Here is a 14,087-nt window from a genome sequence, read left to right as displayed (position 1 = left end):
TGAAAAAGTAAACTGATACCAAATGTGATTAATTCATAGTGGATCTGATTAGTTAGATTTTAGTTATTATTCAGGATGGCAGGCAGTGACACTGTGATAAGTAGAACAACAATTCAGTTTTGTCTTGAATTGTAAAATTAAGTAAATAAAGGAAAGATTGCAGATAGTTTTAACCACAGCTTTCTATTATCGTTCTCTCTAATCCTATTTTCAGTGGGTGGATCAAGTGCATACAAACATACTCTTTTCTGGAAATAATTTTTTCTAAATCTAGGTTTCCCAAGCCACAGGCTAGCATAGTGCAGGAGCCCCCCATCCCACCCCTTTATCTGGTAATACAATTGAGGTAGGCCATGTTATCATTTGTTCCTCAGTTGACAATATATCTAAACCTTAGCAGTTTTGGTTTTGTATTTAACGTAAGGAAGACTATCTCGTTAAAGGTATCAGACTCGTAAATCAGAGCACGTATTATTTATCATTTTATATGGGACCCTGATGCCTGAAGCCATGGTTAATTGTTATTGTGGGGAGGGAAGCAATTAACCTGCTGACGGAGGTGGTTGCCAGGTGTTACATTGCTCCGCTGTGATGTGTTTGGGCCTGTAACAGTGATCTATACCCTTTAAAGTATTGTTGTAGCCACATAGTGGTTACGTTTTTTTTCAGACAAGTAGTGAAAGAACGGAAGTACTTGTAAACAGATGGATAAACTCACGAATGATATATGTATGTATATATATATATATATATATATATATATATATATATATATATATATATATATATATATATATATTTTTTCTTTCTTTCTTTCATACTATTCGCCATTTCCCGCATTAGCGAGGTAGCGTTGAGAACAGAGGACTGGGCCCTTGAGGGTATATCCTCACCTGGGCCCCTTCTCTGTTCCCTCTTTTGGAAAATTAAAAAAAAAAAAAGTGAGAGGGGAGGATTTCCAGCCCCCCGCTCCCTCCCCTTTTAGTCGCCTTCTACGACACGCAGGGAATACGTGGGAAGTATTCTTTCTCCCCTATCCCCAGGGATAATATATATATATATATATATATATATTATTTTGTCCCACCACTACGCAGTTTATAGGGGCCAGCTTTTTCCCCTGCCTATGTTGGTTTGTTACACTATTTCGCGCACATTTTAGACATATACGATAAGTATCCCTGCTTAGATTTTAGACCTCAGAAACGCTAAAATGTGCATATTAGGAACAAATTTTGTTGCAGGCGCTGTACCTCAAGATTGTGAAATGATAGAATTTCTAGATTTGCACCATAAGGATGTTTGATAGACAGTTATCATGACATAAAGTTTTTTTTTTTTTTTTTTGTAAATGAATGACTATATAAAGAAATTGTGGCCGTATATATGACAGCGTTATTCTTAGCACACTGGTGCCTCTCGTACATTTGGAACGAAAATTTGATTTTTTTTTACCTTATCTCAGTTTGCAAATAAAGTTATGCTTATTTTATGTATTCCATTTACAGATAGGCTACCTAGCCATGCAGGTTTGCCAGTGTCAGTTGATAACCGACACAAACCTCATTTACCATATACAGCAGTCTGCTTAGGAGGGATCTCTTACCCGGGGCAGGTAGCGGGAACATGACAGGGAAGTAAGCTTGCAGATAAAGAATTGTGTTTTTCTAGGGTGGTGTTATTAATTTTCACACGGAGTATACCAGTAGCACAACACGGGATACTGGTAGTGGAACAGATTACCAGTTGATTTAAGAATGGAGAGTTGTAATAGTGAATCGGTCTTTACATGTTGAACTATGGATGAAGTCCACTTAGCTTGTTTCACTTTTCTCGTGGTTATCTATCTATCTATCTGTGTGTGTATATATATATATATATATATATATATATATATATATATATATATATATATATATATATATATATATATATATATATACGGTGATTATTCCTCAGACTATATTGTAGAGTTGTGCAGACGACTTTATTCTCTTTGAATCCACTTTGCTTCTGGCTTTGTCGACGTTTCTTATATATAGAAGCTAAGTTTTAGCTATAATTACAAGTCATATAGACACCATTTATGATGAGCCAAAAGATCAATTCTAATCCCACCCGGACTAGCGGGGTCCCAGACCACACATACTTGTCGCCATTTTGAAGGGAAGTCAAAGTGTTAGATTGAATTAGTCAGCATCAGTTTACCAAACCTCCAGTCAAGGGTTCTTCCCTCAGGCTACCAACCTTATCCTTCCTCACTGTAATCCAGGGTGGCGTAAGGAAGCCTAGACACTGTAAAATAAATTAGTCGGCTTAATATCGCTTGTCTGCTAACAGCTCATTGCTGTATTACATTATGTATGATATAGATTGTTACATACTTGTAGATATTCAGCGAGAATGGTCAAGTGAGTTTATGAATAGAAGCAGAATTAGCAGACAACAGCCTGACGGTGAGTATGTGAAAGTCCTGCCGTTGTACTGGCCAGCTTAAAGGTGACCGGTTGGTTCTTAAGAGATGATTTCCTCGCTTGGTTGACCTGGTAATACTTAGTGTAAGAAAGGTGACACCAGGTGGAGGGGAAACCTCTTGGTTGACCTGGTAATACTTAGTGTAAGAAAGGTGACACCAGGTGGAGGGGAAACCTCTTTGGAATAAACCTCACGAGGAGGATAGGTGGCCAGAGGTGTGATGTGAGAACCCCCAAGACAAGTGTGAAAACTTCAAAACAGGAATATTGAAACAGATATACAGGTCAAGAATAGTATTATCTGCGTAAATAGGCGTAGAATTCAGAATTAATCATTGCCACTGATATAGTACGTAGCTTCTCGTAAACCTATATAGTGTGAGGGCTAGTAGACGGGTTGTTCCCTTCCCTTGTGTGCTGGTAGTCTTGGCGACGGGCTGTCGTTCGATCTTGTATTTTAGTTTAGCTTTATATATATATATATATATATATATATATATATATATATATATATATATATATATATATATATATCATATGTGTTTGCCAGTTTCCGCGTTAGCGAGGTAGCGCCAGGAACAGACGAAGAAAGACCGCATCCGCTCACACTCAGTCTCTAGCTGTCATGTGTAATGCACCGAAACCACAGCTCCCTATCCACATCCAGGCATCACAGACCTTTCCATGGTTTACCCCGGACGCTTCACATGCCCTGGTACAGTCCATTGACGGCACATCTCCCCCTGTATATCACATCGTTCCAATTCATTTGATGTGCATACCTTTCACACTCCTACATCGTCGGGCCCCGATCGCTCAAGATCTTTTCACTCCATCCTTCCATGTCTAATTTGCTCTCCCCGTTCTTATTTCCCTTCACTTCCAATAAATATATGCCTTTACATGTATATTCTCTTTGTCATATTTACCTCAGCCATTCCTTTTGTATGTCCAGATCATTTCTACACACCCTCTTCTGCTCTCTCAGCCACATTTTATTTTCTCTATTACCACACCTCTCCTACATTAGATTACATATTCGATCGACATAGATCTCCGTGGTGTAGCCGTTAACGTTCCTGAGTGTGACATTCACGGGGGCTGTCCAGGCTCGAATGCATAAGTTCGAATCTTGGTTGCGACAGTTGGTCCGCAGTCAACCCAGGTGTTCATCCACCTCTAGGGGTTGGTCTATAACCTGGGTATCTGGTTCAGGCAAGGGTGTATAAATGCATATAGTTTTAATGAGACGGTATTGATTAGGGTCTCAGTTGCCCGTGCCGTCTCATCTAACAAAAAATAAAATCCTCTAATATTTGCAACCCATGCACCGTTCTCCGCACGGCTTGATGCCATGCCTCGCATCCCTGTAATGTTGTTGAGATTGCTATACAATCAAACACCTTTTTTTTTTTTTACCCTCAGATAAATATCTCTTTCCACACATTCTTCAGAGCTCACAGAACCTCATCATTTCCTTGCCACTGTGTTATAGCTTTATATTAGTTATATTTACGGTACAAATTTACCATATCCCGATACTAATAATTTCCCCAAGTTAGTAAATGTACAAAACATATACACTTGTTTGTGTCAATTATACAAAACATATACACTTGTTTATGTTTAAATTATAAGTTTTTCGTTCAAGATTTATTTTTCTGTCATAGAGAAGTTCAAAAAACAAAACTTTTTCTTTCGTCACCTCTGACAAGATTTCTTTTTTTACTTCTCCCCATTATGTGACTCTGTTTTCAATTATATGCTCAGTATTAATCAGAGTTTGCATAAGATCTTTCAAATATATGTCTAGATAGTTCTATGATAACTGTTCCAGTCCTACCCTTCACACGTCATCGCACGTCCGGAGCCTAGTATTCACTAGTGTACTTCCAAATTGTCATGTGCTACGGTTAAGGTGCGTGTGTGTAGTTAGAACGCGTATGGTCTTAGATTGTTCATTGTTTTTCGATTGGTGGTATAACCGTACGTTGACAGCCTTAATGAACCAAGGTGTCGTTTGCTTCAAGTATAGAATAACCAACTAACCCAATAAACATAGGTATGTACTTTGCATATACGTGGGATACACTATAAACAGTACTATACCTTCCTCCTCCACCCGCGTCCTCACACTGCTTCCTCCCACACCTGCGTCCTCACACTGCTTCCTCCCACACCCGCGTCCTCACACTGCTTCCTCCCACACCCGCGTCCTCACACTGCTTCCTCCCACACCTGCGTCCTCACACTGCTTCCTCCCACACCTGCGTCCTCACACTGCTTCCGCCCACACCCGCGTCCTCACACTGCTTCCTCCCACACCTGCGTCCTCACACTGCTTCCTCCCACACCTGCGTCCTCACACTGCTTCCTCCCACACCCGCGTCCTCACACTGCTTCCTCCCACACCCGCGTCCTCACACTGCTTCCTCCCACACCCGCGTCCTCACACTGCTTCCTCCCACACCCGCGTCCTCACACTGCTTCCTCCCACACCCGCGTCCTCACACTGCTTGATCAAGTGGCGGCAGGTTCGGGCTTCTCTCCCTGCTGGGACCCGACGGTTTTAACAACCCAGTTACAACTGACTTCTAAGTTGTTTGGTAGTTCTGAAAAAGAAAATATATATTCCTGTATAGCATGAAACATTGAATAGATATCTAGTATTAGATTCTGACCTACATACATATCTTTGTTTAGTACATGTCATTTAACCGTTGTATCACATAAAAGTGTCTGAATATATCGTAAAGAACTTTGTTATGAAATTGTTGAGGTTTTACGTTAAGGTGATGAAGTGTCACGTGAAATTACCAGAAAACATAAATACCGAAAACTTTGCTTGTGGAATCACTGTGTTTTGGGCAAACACGGTTATCATAGGTTATTTACTGACGGAATAAAGGTAAAGATATGTGTGTACATTTTTTGATATGTATATATATATATATATATATATATATATATATATATATATATATATATATATATATATATATATTATACAGAGAGAGAGAGAGAGAGAGAGAGAGAGAGAGAGAGAGAGAGAGAGAGAGAGAGAGAGAGAGAGAGAGAGGCGGCATGTATCGCTTCTGCGGGTGACATTTATTAGTAATTTGTGTAGGACAGGAGTTGCTGCATGTATTATTAGTTTCTTTTTAGGGAACATGTGAAGTTAGGCGGTAAAGCGAAGCGAAGTTGTATGTTTGTGAGCATAGTAGTGTGATATGCATCCTAGAGGTTTCCAGATAGTAGATACAGTTAGGAAAAAACTAGTTTATGATATCGACTCCAGCGGAGGTTTGAAGTATGGTGAAGTACCTAATGTTGTTGTCTGAAATATGAATTTGCTGAGCGCAACTCCGACACGGTGATTCTCCTCTGGTTCGGGAGAGTAATATATTCATTTATTAAGAGTTAGCATATATTTGGTATCGTATGGAAGATGGGAATATAAATATATGCTTTTTGTGGGTATATATGAACACTGGGACATGAAAACTGTGTCCCAGATTTGTACGTTCGGTGGGTGGTGTGAGGGAAGCGTAGGTGCCAGGCAAGCCAGTCATCACCTCACACCACACACACACACACACACAGCTCCTCCCTCGGGCACCCGAGCCGACCATTAATTATAAACACACCAAGGGTCTCCCAGTCTTTCTTAGGCCATCTGGACGACTCATTTCCCCCAGAACCGTCATCCCATGTTTTATTCGTGTTATATGAAATACAAGTTTTCCCGTCATGTCCAGAAACCCGTTAGTACGACCGTAACTACGCTATATTTCCGGTCCGACGTCGCTGGTGTAACGTGCGTGACAACATTCGTGTTACATGTTCAGATGTGTAACAACGTGACCACCTGTATGATAGAGCTGTACCTGTCAACCTTTTAACGTCAATATTTGTTCTATAATGGCCCGGTCAACATCTTCACCAGATGACCTTTAACTGCCGCAGAACCATCCTTTTATCGACCTCAGTAATTGTTAATCGTAGCTCACTGCTGGGAAACACGTCAGGGAACCAGTTATTATTACTTCCCCCTGATCTGCTGTGGCTCTCCCACTGCCAACACTTGACAGTGTGTTGCAGTGCACCTGTGTTGTATAATGTCTCCGGGACAGTGATGGTAACTGAAGCTTTCCCTCAACACAACTGGCAATGATGTTATCAGTGTTACAATAACGAGCTAACCATCCGTCTGTACTGTCATCACAGAACCAGACCCGACTCCTAACACTGTCCTCGCTCCCACTTCAACTCTGCCGTTTCCCCGGTTATTTTTCATTTTCATTTATGTTTATTTTTTTTGGTCGACCATTATGGCTTTTGTGTTATTTGAAGTATTTCTTGTTATTGTATAAAGATGTGAAAATTTCAGAATTCTGAATTGATAAAACGCATACTGACTTCCCTACTCTATTATACAGTAAATTTATCCTTTGATGCAGTATTACATTCTTGCACATTTTATATTTTTTATAAAAGTTGACAATGGCAATACTAAAATTTTCCGTTCGCTATATTACAAAAGTAATTACGCAAGTGGTTCTCGAATTCCCAACAGTTCATTTCAATCCAGCTGGTATGTTGATAACAAACGTTTGGCAGTTATTGGAACATACTTTCCATAGTTGAATGAGGAGACACTTGGTGTCATGATGAGAGGTAGTCTTGCATGGTAGTGGCATTGTGTCACATCCAATTCATGTAATTGTGCTTCAGATAATTAATACTACACGGTTTGAACTCGCTGACCATGGGGAAACTTGAAATTGGGTTAGGTTTTTCCCTTTTTTTTTTTTTTTTTTAGAGCGTGAGAGTTGGGTCACTTAGGTATGGAGATTGAGGTGATTATAGGCCCGTGGGAGGTGTTACCACCTGAGTCTTGGCTTGTTAGCCTAATTATCTTCCACCTGGCTAATGACCTCGCTTCGTCCAGCGCATGGTATTCGTATTTTTCTTAAGTTTATTTTACGTCGTGTTTTTTAAAGGATAAGGATATATATATATATATATATATATATATATATATATATATATATATATATATATATATATATATATATATGGCTGAGATGGTTACACAGTGATGACTCAGTAGACATGTTGGGAAGGTTTTATCATGGTCGCTGGAGGGAAAGTTGAGTGTCGTTGATGATGACGTTGTGGTTCTAGCGTAGATGACCAGACGTTACTCAGATAAGCAAGATCATCACCAGTGGATCTGGCTGTACGGAAGCCATCCACACTGGTGATCACAGAGAAGACTCACGTGAGATTCACCATGTCTGAGGATATGGCAGTTGAGGAGGGAGTCAAACACTTGGGAAATGGCACATGTCAAAGCAACAGGACGATAGTTAGAGGGGTCAGAACGATCACCCTTCTCAGGGATGGGATATACCAACGCATGCTTCCAAGAAGACGGTAAAGTTATGGTTTTTAAACAGAAACAGAACAGACGGGCAAGCACAGGAGCAAGTTCAGAGGCAAACTTCTGCAGCACACGGGGATGGATGCCACCAGGACCATAAGCCTTGCTTGTGTCCAGACAGAGAAGTGCTTTTTGGATAGTTCGAAAGGAGATTAAGGGAGAGGCATAGGATTAGTAAGAGGAGCATCAAGGGATAAAGGAATGTTAGAATCATCCAAGGTGGAGTTAGAGTCATCCAAGGTGAACAGCATACATATGTGTATGTGGACAGGATACATAAGTTTGATAAGTTTTACGACAGAAAAGAAATTTCAGGTGACGTGACATCCTTAGAGTACACCACTACCCCCCCCCCCCCCTCCTCGCCCACGTACAAGCAAGCAGGTAATTAAGTATAATTGATGTTTGTGTGGTGAGGAGGAGGGTTGGAAGCTGTCATGATCAGTGTGGGCTGGTCCCAGACCTGACTGACACCTTGCTGCTGCTCGGGCGGGGGTTAAGCTGGCCAGGGAAACATAACATCAGTTGTTAACTTGTGGTAACATGTGCCTCTGATCGTGATGGTTATTATACACACACTGCTGTCTGGGTCATGTTCCTGAAGGACGCGGTAATATAGCTATTGAAATACGGGTAGCCATATCCGTAGACATGTTGTTTCCCCCGGGAAATGAAACCATTTATTCCAAGGTAACGTTAACGTGAGAGGACAGCTGCTGGTCTGAGTATGTGGAACATCACGTCTAGTCTGGACCAGACGGTGTACGTGTGTGCATGTTAACGTATGTTGCTTAACTCTAACTTACGTTATGGTAGACTTAAGCAATACAGGTATGAGAACAGGACAAGAATCAAAGGCTTTGTTTCATAATGTTAAAGATTATTACCATTGTATTGAATGGAGTAACGCTAATTCAGTTATTGACTGTAAATCTTTACCACGAGAAATATCACTGATGTTAGTGAAGGTCTATACAAACTAGATGACTCTGTCCTGGGCAGAATTGGTAAACAGTTCCCCTTCTTGTCCACATAAATGAAAATTGTATGACATGCAAGATGCCAGACCCGAACTCCACCACCCGGTAACGCTTGTTTACCAAAACGTCTTAACTGTGTCTCTAACTTGTACATCAACTGACTATTCTACGTCTTCTGTATAATTCTTGTATCTCCCCTGACGATGAGATCAATACACGAAAGTGCACTTGGGATTTTATCGTGTTTCATTGTCCTCGTGGTTTTAGTTCTATACTGTGACTTCTTGCAATATATATATAATATATGATATATATATATATATATATATATATATATATATATATATATATATACATATATATATATATATATATATATATAAAATAATAATAATAATAATTTTTTCTCATATATATTCGCCATTTCCCGCGTCAGCGAAGCAGCGCTAAGAACAGAGAACTGAGCCTTAGAAGGAATATCCTCTCTTAGCCCCCTTCTCTGTCCCTTCTTTTGGAAAAATAAAGAAATCGAGAGGGAAGGATTTCCAGCCCCCCGCTCCCTCTCCTTTCAGTCGCCTTCTACGACACGCAGGGAATACGTGGAAAGTATTCTTTCTCCCTTTCCCCAGGATATATATATATATATATATATATATATATATATATATATATATATATATATATATATATATATAATGATTTCTTTGAGGGAGGGGTGTAAAAAGTAATGGTTAGCAGTTTGTGTATATAACGCTGATCTAAGTACAGTTGACGTGTATAGAAAGTCGTTAAACGAATATTCCAATACTTTAATACGGGAGTTAATGTTAACCTGTGGTTGTTAATGTTAACCTTTGGTTGTTAATGTTAGCTTGTGGTTAATCTTAAACTGTGGCTGTTAACCGGTGAATGTTAATGTTAACCAGTGTGTGTTTCTCTTAATGTTGTTAGTTGTAAACAACAATGTTCCTAGCCAAGGTTCACCTAAGCTATCTAGTAATAAGTAATACATTTTCCTCTTAAACTAATTGTTTGTAAGGAATCGTTGTTCTTCATAGTGTAGCCGCTTGTTTTTTTTGTATTATTTTGTGTATAAGAAGAATTCAAACCTGACCTGATCACTGGGTGCCTTTGTGGCTGTTTTTGATGAGGAAGATTTCAGATCTTCACACAGACGAGTGTGGTACAAGAAGTTAGGTGTATACATGATTCAGTAGTGAATAACCTACACATTCTAATGTGAGTAAAGAGGCACCAATAATGTAAGTCGTGGAGTTGAAGCAAGATATTCATCGTGTTGTATAAGTATTGCTTTCACCCATCCTAACTGTTAACTCATTCCCTAGTTAACCATCCTTTTGGGAAGACGTAACGCGCCTCATTGCAGGGGAAATGCTTCACCACGAGCTGTGCCTCCATTACTAAACATGAAATCAGACAATTCAAGTCTTAACTAGCTTGTTAAAAGTAGCTTCTTGTGTCTTGTAATTATTTCAACTAAAGTGATTGATTATCAGTTAACTAGTTCCATCCGGAGGAAAGCCTAGTGAGCAGATGTTAGATAGATCATACAATGACCCAACACTGACGTTTGCTAGACGTGTCGTGTGTGTGTGTGTGACTCCTGGAGACAACATAACAGCTCCTCACACATGACTATATAACACACTTACATATGATTACATGTGCTACACGTGAGTTTGTTGCCACGTAGAGACGTTTCGTGATATTGTGGCAGTAACGTTTTAATCTTGTGATGTCAGAATGATGGTAGTCTGGTGTTGAGAAGCAAGTCATGCAGCGAGAGTTGGAAATGGTAGTTTTGTAAGGTGGGGAGGGAGGTGTGGCTGTAGCTACCATCGTGGCTGGTCGTCTAGTGTTAACACAGTTGACCACTTGTATTGATGTAGGTGGTGATGATCCTTCAACATGCTGTAGTGATTGTTTAATGTGTCTATATTGACTCTGAGGTGAAGGATATGGTGAGTTGTATACCATTATTGAAAACTTTATCTTCGGTACATAATAGTCACGGTGGAGGGAGGGACAGGAGCAATGGGCTGTACAGGGAAATGCCTGGTTATATGGACGAACGAAATTGATTGTCATGATTAATGAAGGTGACACGTTAATATGGCAGTATCAACAACTGATAATGATGTAAATAATGCCAGATGTTAGTTGTTTATTATTGATTATTATTATTATTATTATTTATTTTATTATCATTATTATTGTTATTATTATTATTATTATTATTATTATTATTATTATTATCATTATCATTATTATTATTTTATATTATTATTATTATTATTATTATTATTATCATTATTATTGTTATTATTATTATTATTATTATTATTATTATTTTATATTATTATTATTATTATTATTATTATTATTATTATTATCATTATTATTATTTTATATTATTATTATTATTATTATTATTATTATTATTATATTATTATTATTATTATTATTATTATTATTATTATTATTATTGATGATGATGATGATAGTGTTATTGTTTTTCTTGATAAGATTGAGATAATGTTTGGGTATAGGTTGGTGTAAGGATGATGATGATGATGATGATGATGATCTTACTGTGTTTGTTTATGTTGGTAGGAAGAGAGAGGTTGCTGAGAAGGCGACTCTTGGTGCAGTAGTGGCGCCGCACACCAGGTCAGTCAGTGCCCCCTGGTGGGTGGGCAAGGTTGCTTGCCCTTACCTTACCTAACCCATCTGCCTGCCACTTTACTTACCTTCCTGCTCATGACAGGTTCCTGGTGCTCACGACAGGTGCAGGGCCTCAGGCACACTGCATGGCCGCTCTCTCATGGCCATTGCATGCATGTCTCATGGCCAGAATGTATTAACAGTTAACTTAATTTTTTCAAGTGGTTTGGTTCTGTGTATGCATTTTTATACTTGCATTCAGTGACGTCACTTAATATGACTGCTTTTTTCATCATTTATATATATATATATATATATATATATATATATATATATATATATATATATATATATATACAGTGCATTTTTCCACTGATTTTTGATTAGGTGACATGCAGGATTTCATAATTTTTCGAGTGATATTGCTCCATAATCATTACTCTTGGAGATGACATTGATATGCATTTTGTGTAATGTAATTCGGGAATGTTATATTTTTGTAGTATTGTATCTGTTACTAGTACTAGTTAGTACTAGACTGTGCAGGTGTTAGTGAACGGGATCCATAAAGGCGAAGTGGCTATGTTCACAGCGAACGGATGTAGCCTCACAAGAACCAAGCTGTACAGGCAGGTGGGGTTGTCTTGTACCGGCAAGATGTATGTAATTATTGTCATGACTTTAGTCTGTGTTTGTGTGAGTGTTTGTGTTTGTGATATGAGGGGGGGGGGGGGGTTGTACAACGACCGGCTACCTGCCTCAGGCACCAGCAAGTGTAGCACCGTGGGACAGACTCTGGTCTTCACTGCGTAGAGTTTGGGGACTGGCACTGCCTCACTGCCTGGACTGCCCCCATCTGTGCTGCCCACATAGCGGAGGCGGTCGTACTTGTCTACTTCTGAGATAGATCTGTTATGATGAGAGTCAGGTGTGTTTGTTTATAAAGAATGCAACGTTGCCGAGTTGACGCCTTCAAATGCTTAAACTTTCTAATGGTTGACCACAAATATTTCCTAAGAGTATCCTCATGTGTTTCCTGACCTGATCGTTCCCTGTGGAAGTCTCCGCTGGATACAACTTGTCCTCTTAGTCACAGTGTTGTTGCTTCATCACCGTATGATGCACACCTCATCACGTCCCCTGCGCGCGCACCCTCCTCCTCCTCCTACTGTAACACGGTCAGAGCCGCGCGCCGTAACTGCCTACGTCTTAAAGCAGTGCTTCTCTGAGCTGGGCTTCGATCCTTGCTCATCAATATCGCTTCTTTCATACCTTCCCATCTTGCTACACTCTTACTCAGCAAGGAAAGTCGCTTTTACCACACACACACATATATATATATATATATATATATATATATATATATATATATATATATATATATATATATATCCCTGGGGATAGGGGAGAAAGAATACTTCCCACGTATTCCCTGCGTGTCGTAGAAGGCGACTAAAAGGGAAGGGAGCGGGGGGCTGGAAATCCTCCCCTCTCGTTTTTCATTTTTTTTTTCTTCCAAAAGAAGGAACAGAGAAGGGGGTCAGGTGAGGATATTCCCTCAAAGGCCCAGTCCTCTGTTCTTAACGCTACCTCGCTATCGCGGGAAATGGCGAATAGTATGAAAGAAGAAAGAAAATACACGTCACCAATGGTGCCACTCATAGTCTCCATGGCAGTCAATAGTTTGAGCAGCTCTGGAAATATCATTGCACTTGATGTGTTTGTACAAGTATTTTCTGACCAGATTTCATTCCTGTTACTTTCCCATTTTCCTCAGTATTCAGATGGGTAGGTTTACATCTGGTTGTTACGTCGCGATGGCTTGATAGAAAGAATTCTTGTGTTGCTCCACACTTTATTTTCCAGCTGGGAGGCGTCAGTCACGGACAAAAGTGCACACCCAGGCCGGACCTGGACTGAAATATAGATTACTGAAACGGAAAAAAGAGACGAGGGAAAATATTTACAGATATTGGAGGAACTGCCAAACCTGCCTTAGAATGTGTCCGTTCATAGGTTGTGAGAATGAGTATGTCAGTTACTTTGTTTTCCTCTTCATAGATGATCTTTGGTCAGCCATGATCTTTGGTCAGCCTCTGATCGTATTCACTCTTACGCTAACAATTTCAGTACAATTTCATCAACTTTTCATTTATGTTATAGTTTCTTTTTCTCATACTGAACATGTTCTTCCTAAATTGCATGGTCAAGCGGTAAGCTTAGTTCAACTCTGCCAATATACGTTGTCTCTGTACGTCTTAGTACATGACAATCGTATCTTCCTACGACACGACATGATCATACTTTACCTGACCACAACATGACGCAGTTGGGCCTAACCATGTCCTCCCCGCTGTACTGGAGACCAGAGGGAGTGCAGGCTAGACAGACAACATTTACTCTGCTCTTCTTCTCTTCTGCTGCCAAACTACCAGGCTTGGAGCTTGGGTCTGTGTGGCCAGTGTAGCTATGTAACAAAATCTGTTTCCCCCAAACTAGTGG

The 14,087-nt window shown here is 39.7% G+C and overlaps 1 protein-coding gene across 9 annotated transcripts in view; it reads left to right on the top strand.

The window, feature by feature from the left end:
* The window catches only part of Sap47 (Synapse-associated protein 47kD), a 237,540-nt gene that overhangs the window by 13,597 nt on the left and 209,856 nt on the right, over positions 1-14,087 (top strand). For 6 of the 9 annotated variants that reach the window (XM_071663769.1, XM_071663770.1, XM_071663772.1 and 3 more), the window contains exon 2: positions 11,535-11,591. The exons of the other annotated variants lie outside the window; for them this stretch is intronic. In XM_071663769.1, coding sequence (XP_071519870.1) covers positions 11,535-11,591 — 57 coding nt within the window. The remainder of the gene's footprint in view (positions 1-11,534; positions 11,592-14,087) is intronic. 9 annotated transcript variants of the gene reach the window in all.

The sequence above is a fragment of the Panulirus ornatus genome, chromosome 7 (genome assembly GCF_036320965.1).
Source record: "Panulirus ornatus isolate Po-2019 chromosome 7, ASM3632096v1, whole genome shotgun sequence".
Lineage (NCBI taxonomy): Eukaryota > Metazoa > Arthropoda > Malacostraca > Decapoda > Palinuridae > Panulirus > Panulirus ornatus.
This window is presented reverse-complemented; position numbering and strand designations above follow the sequence as displayed.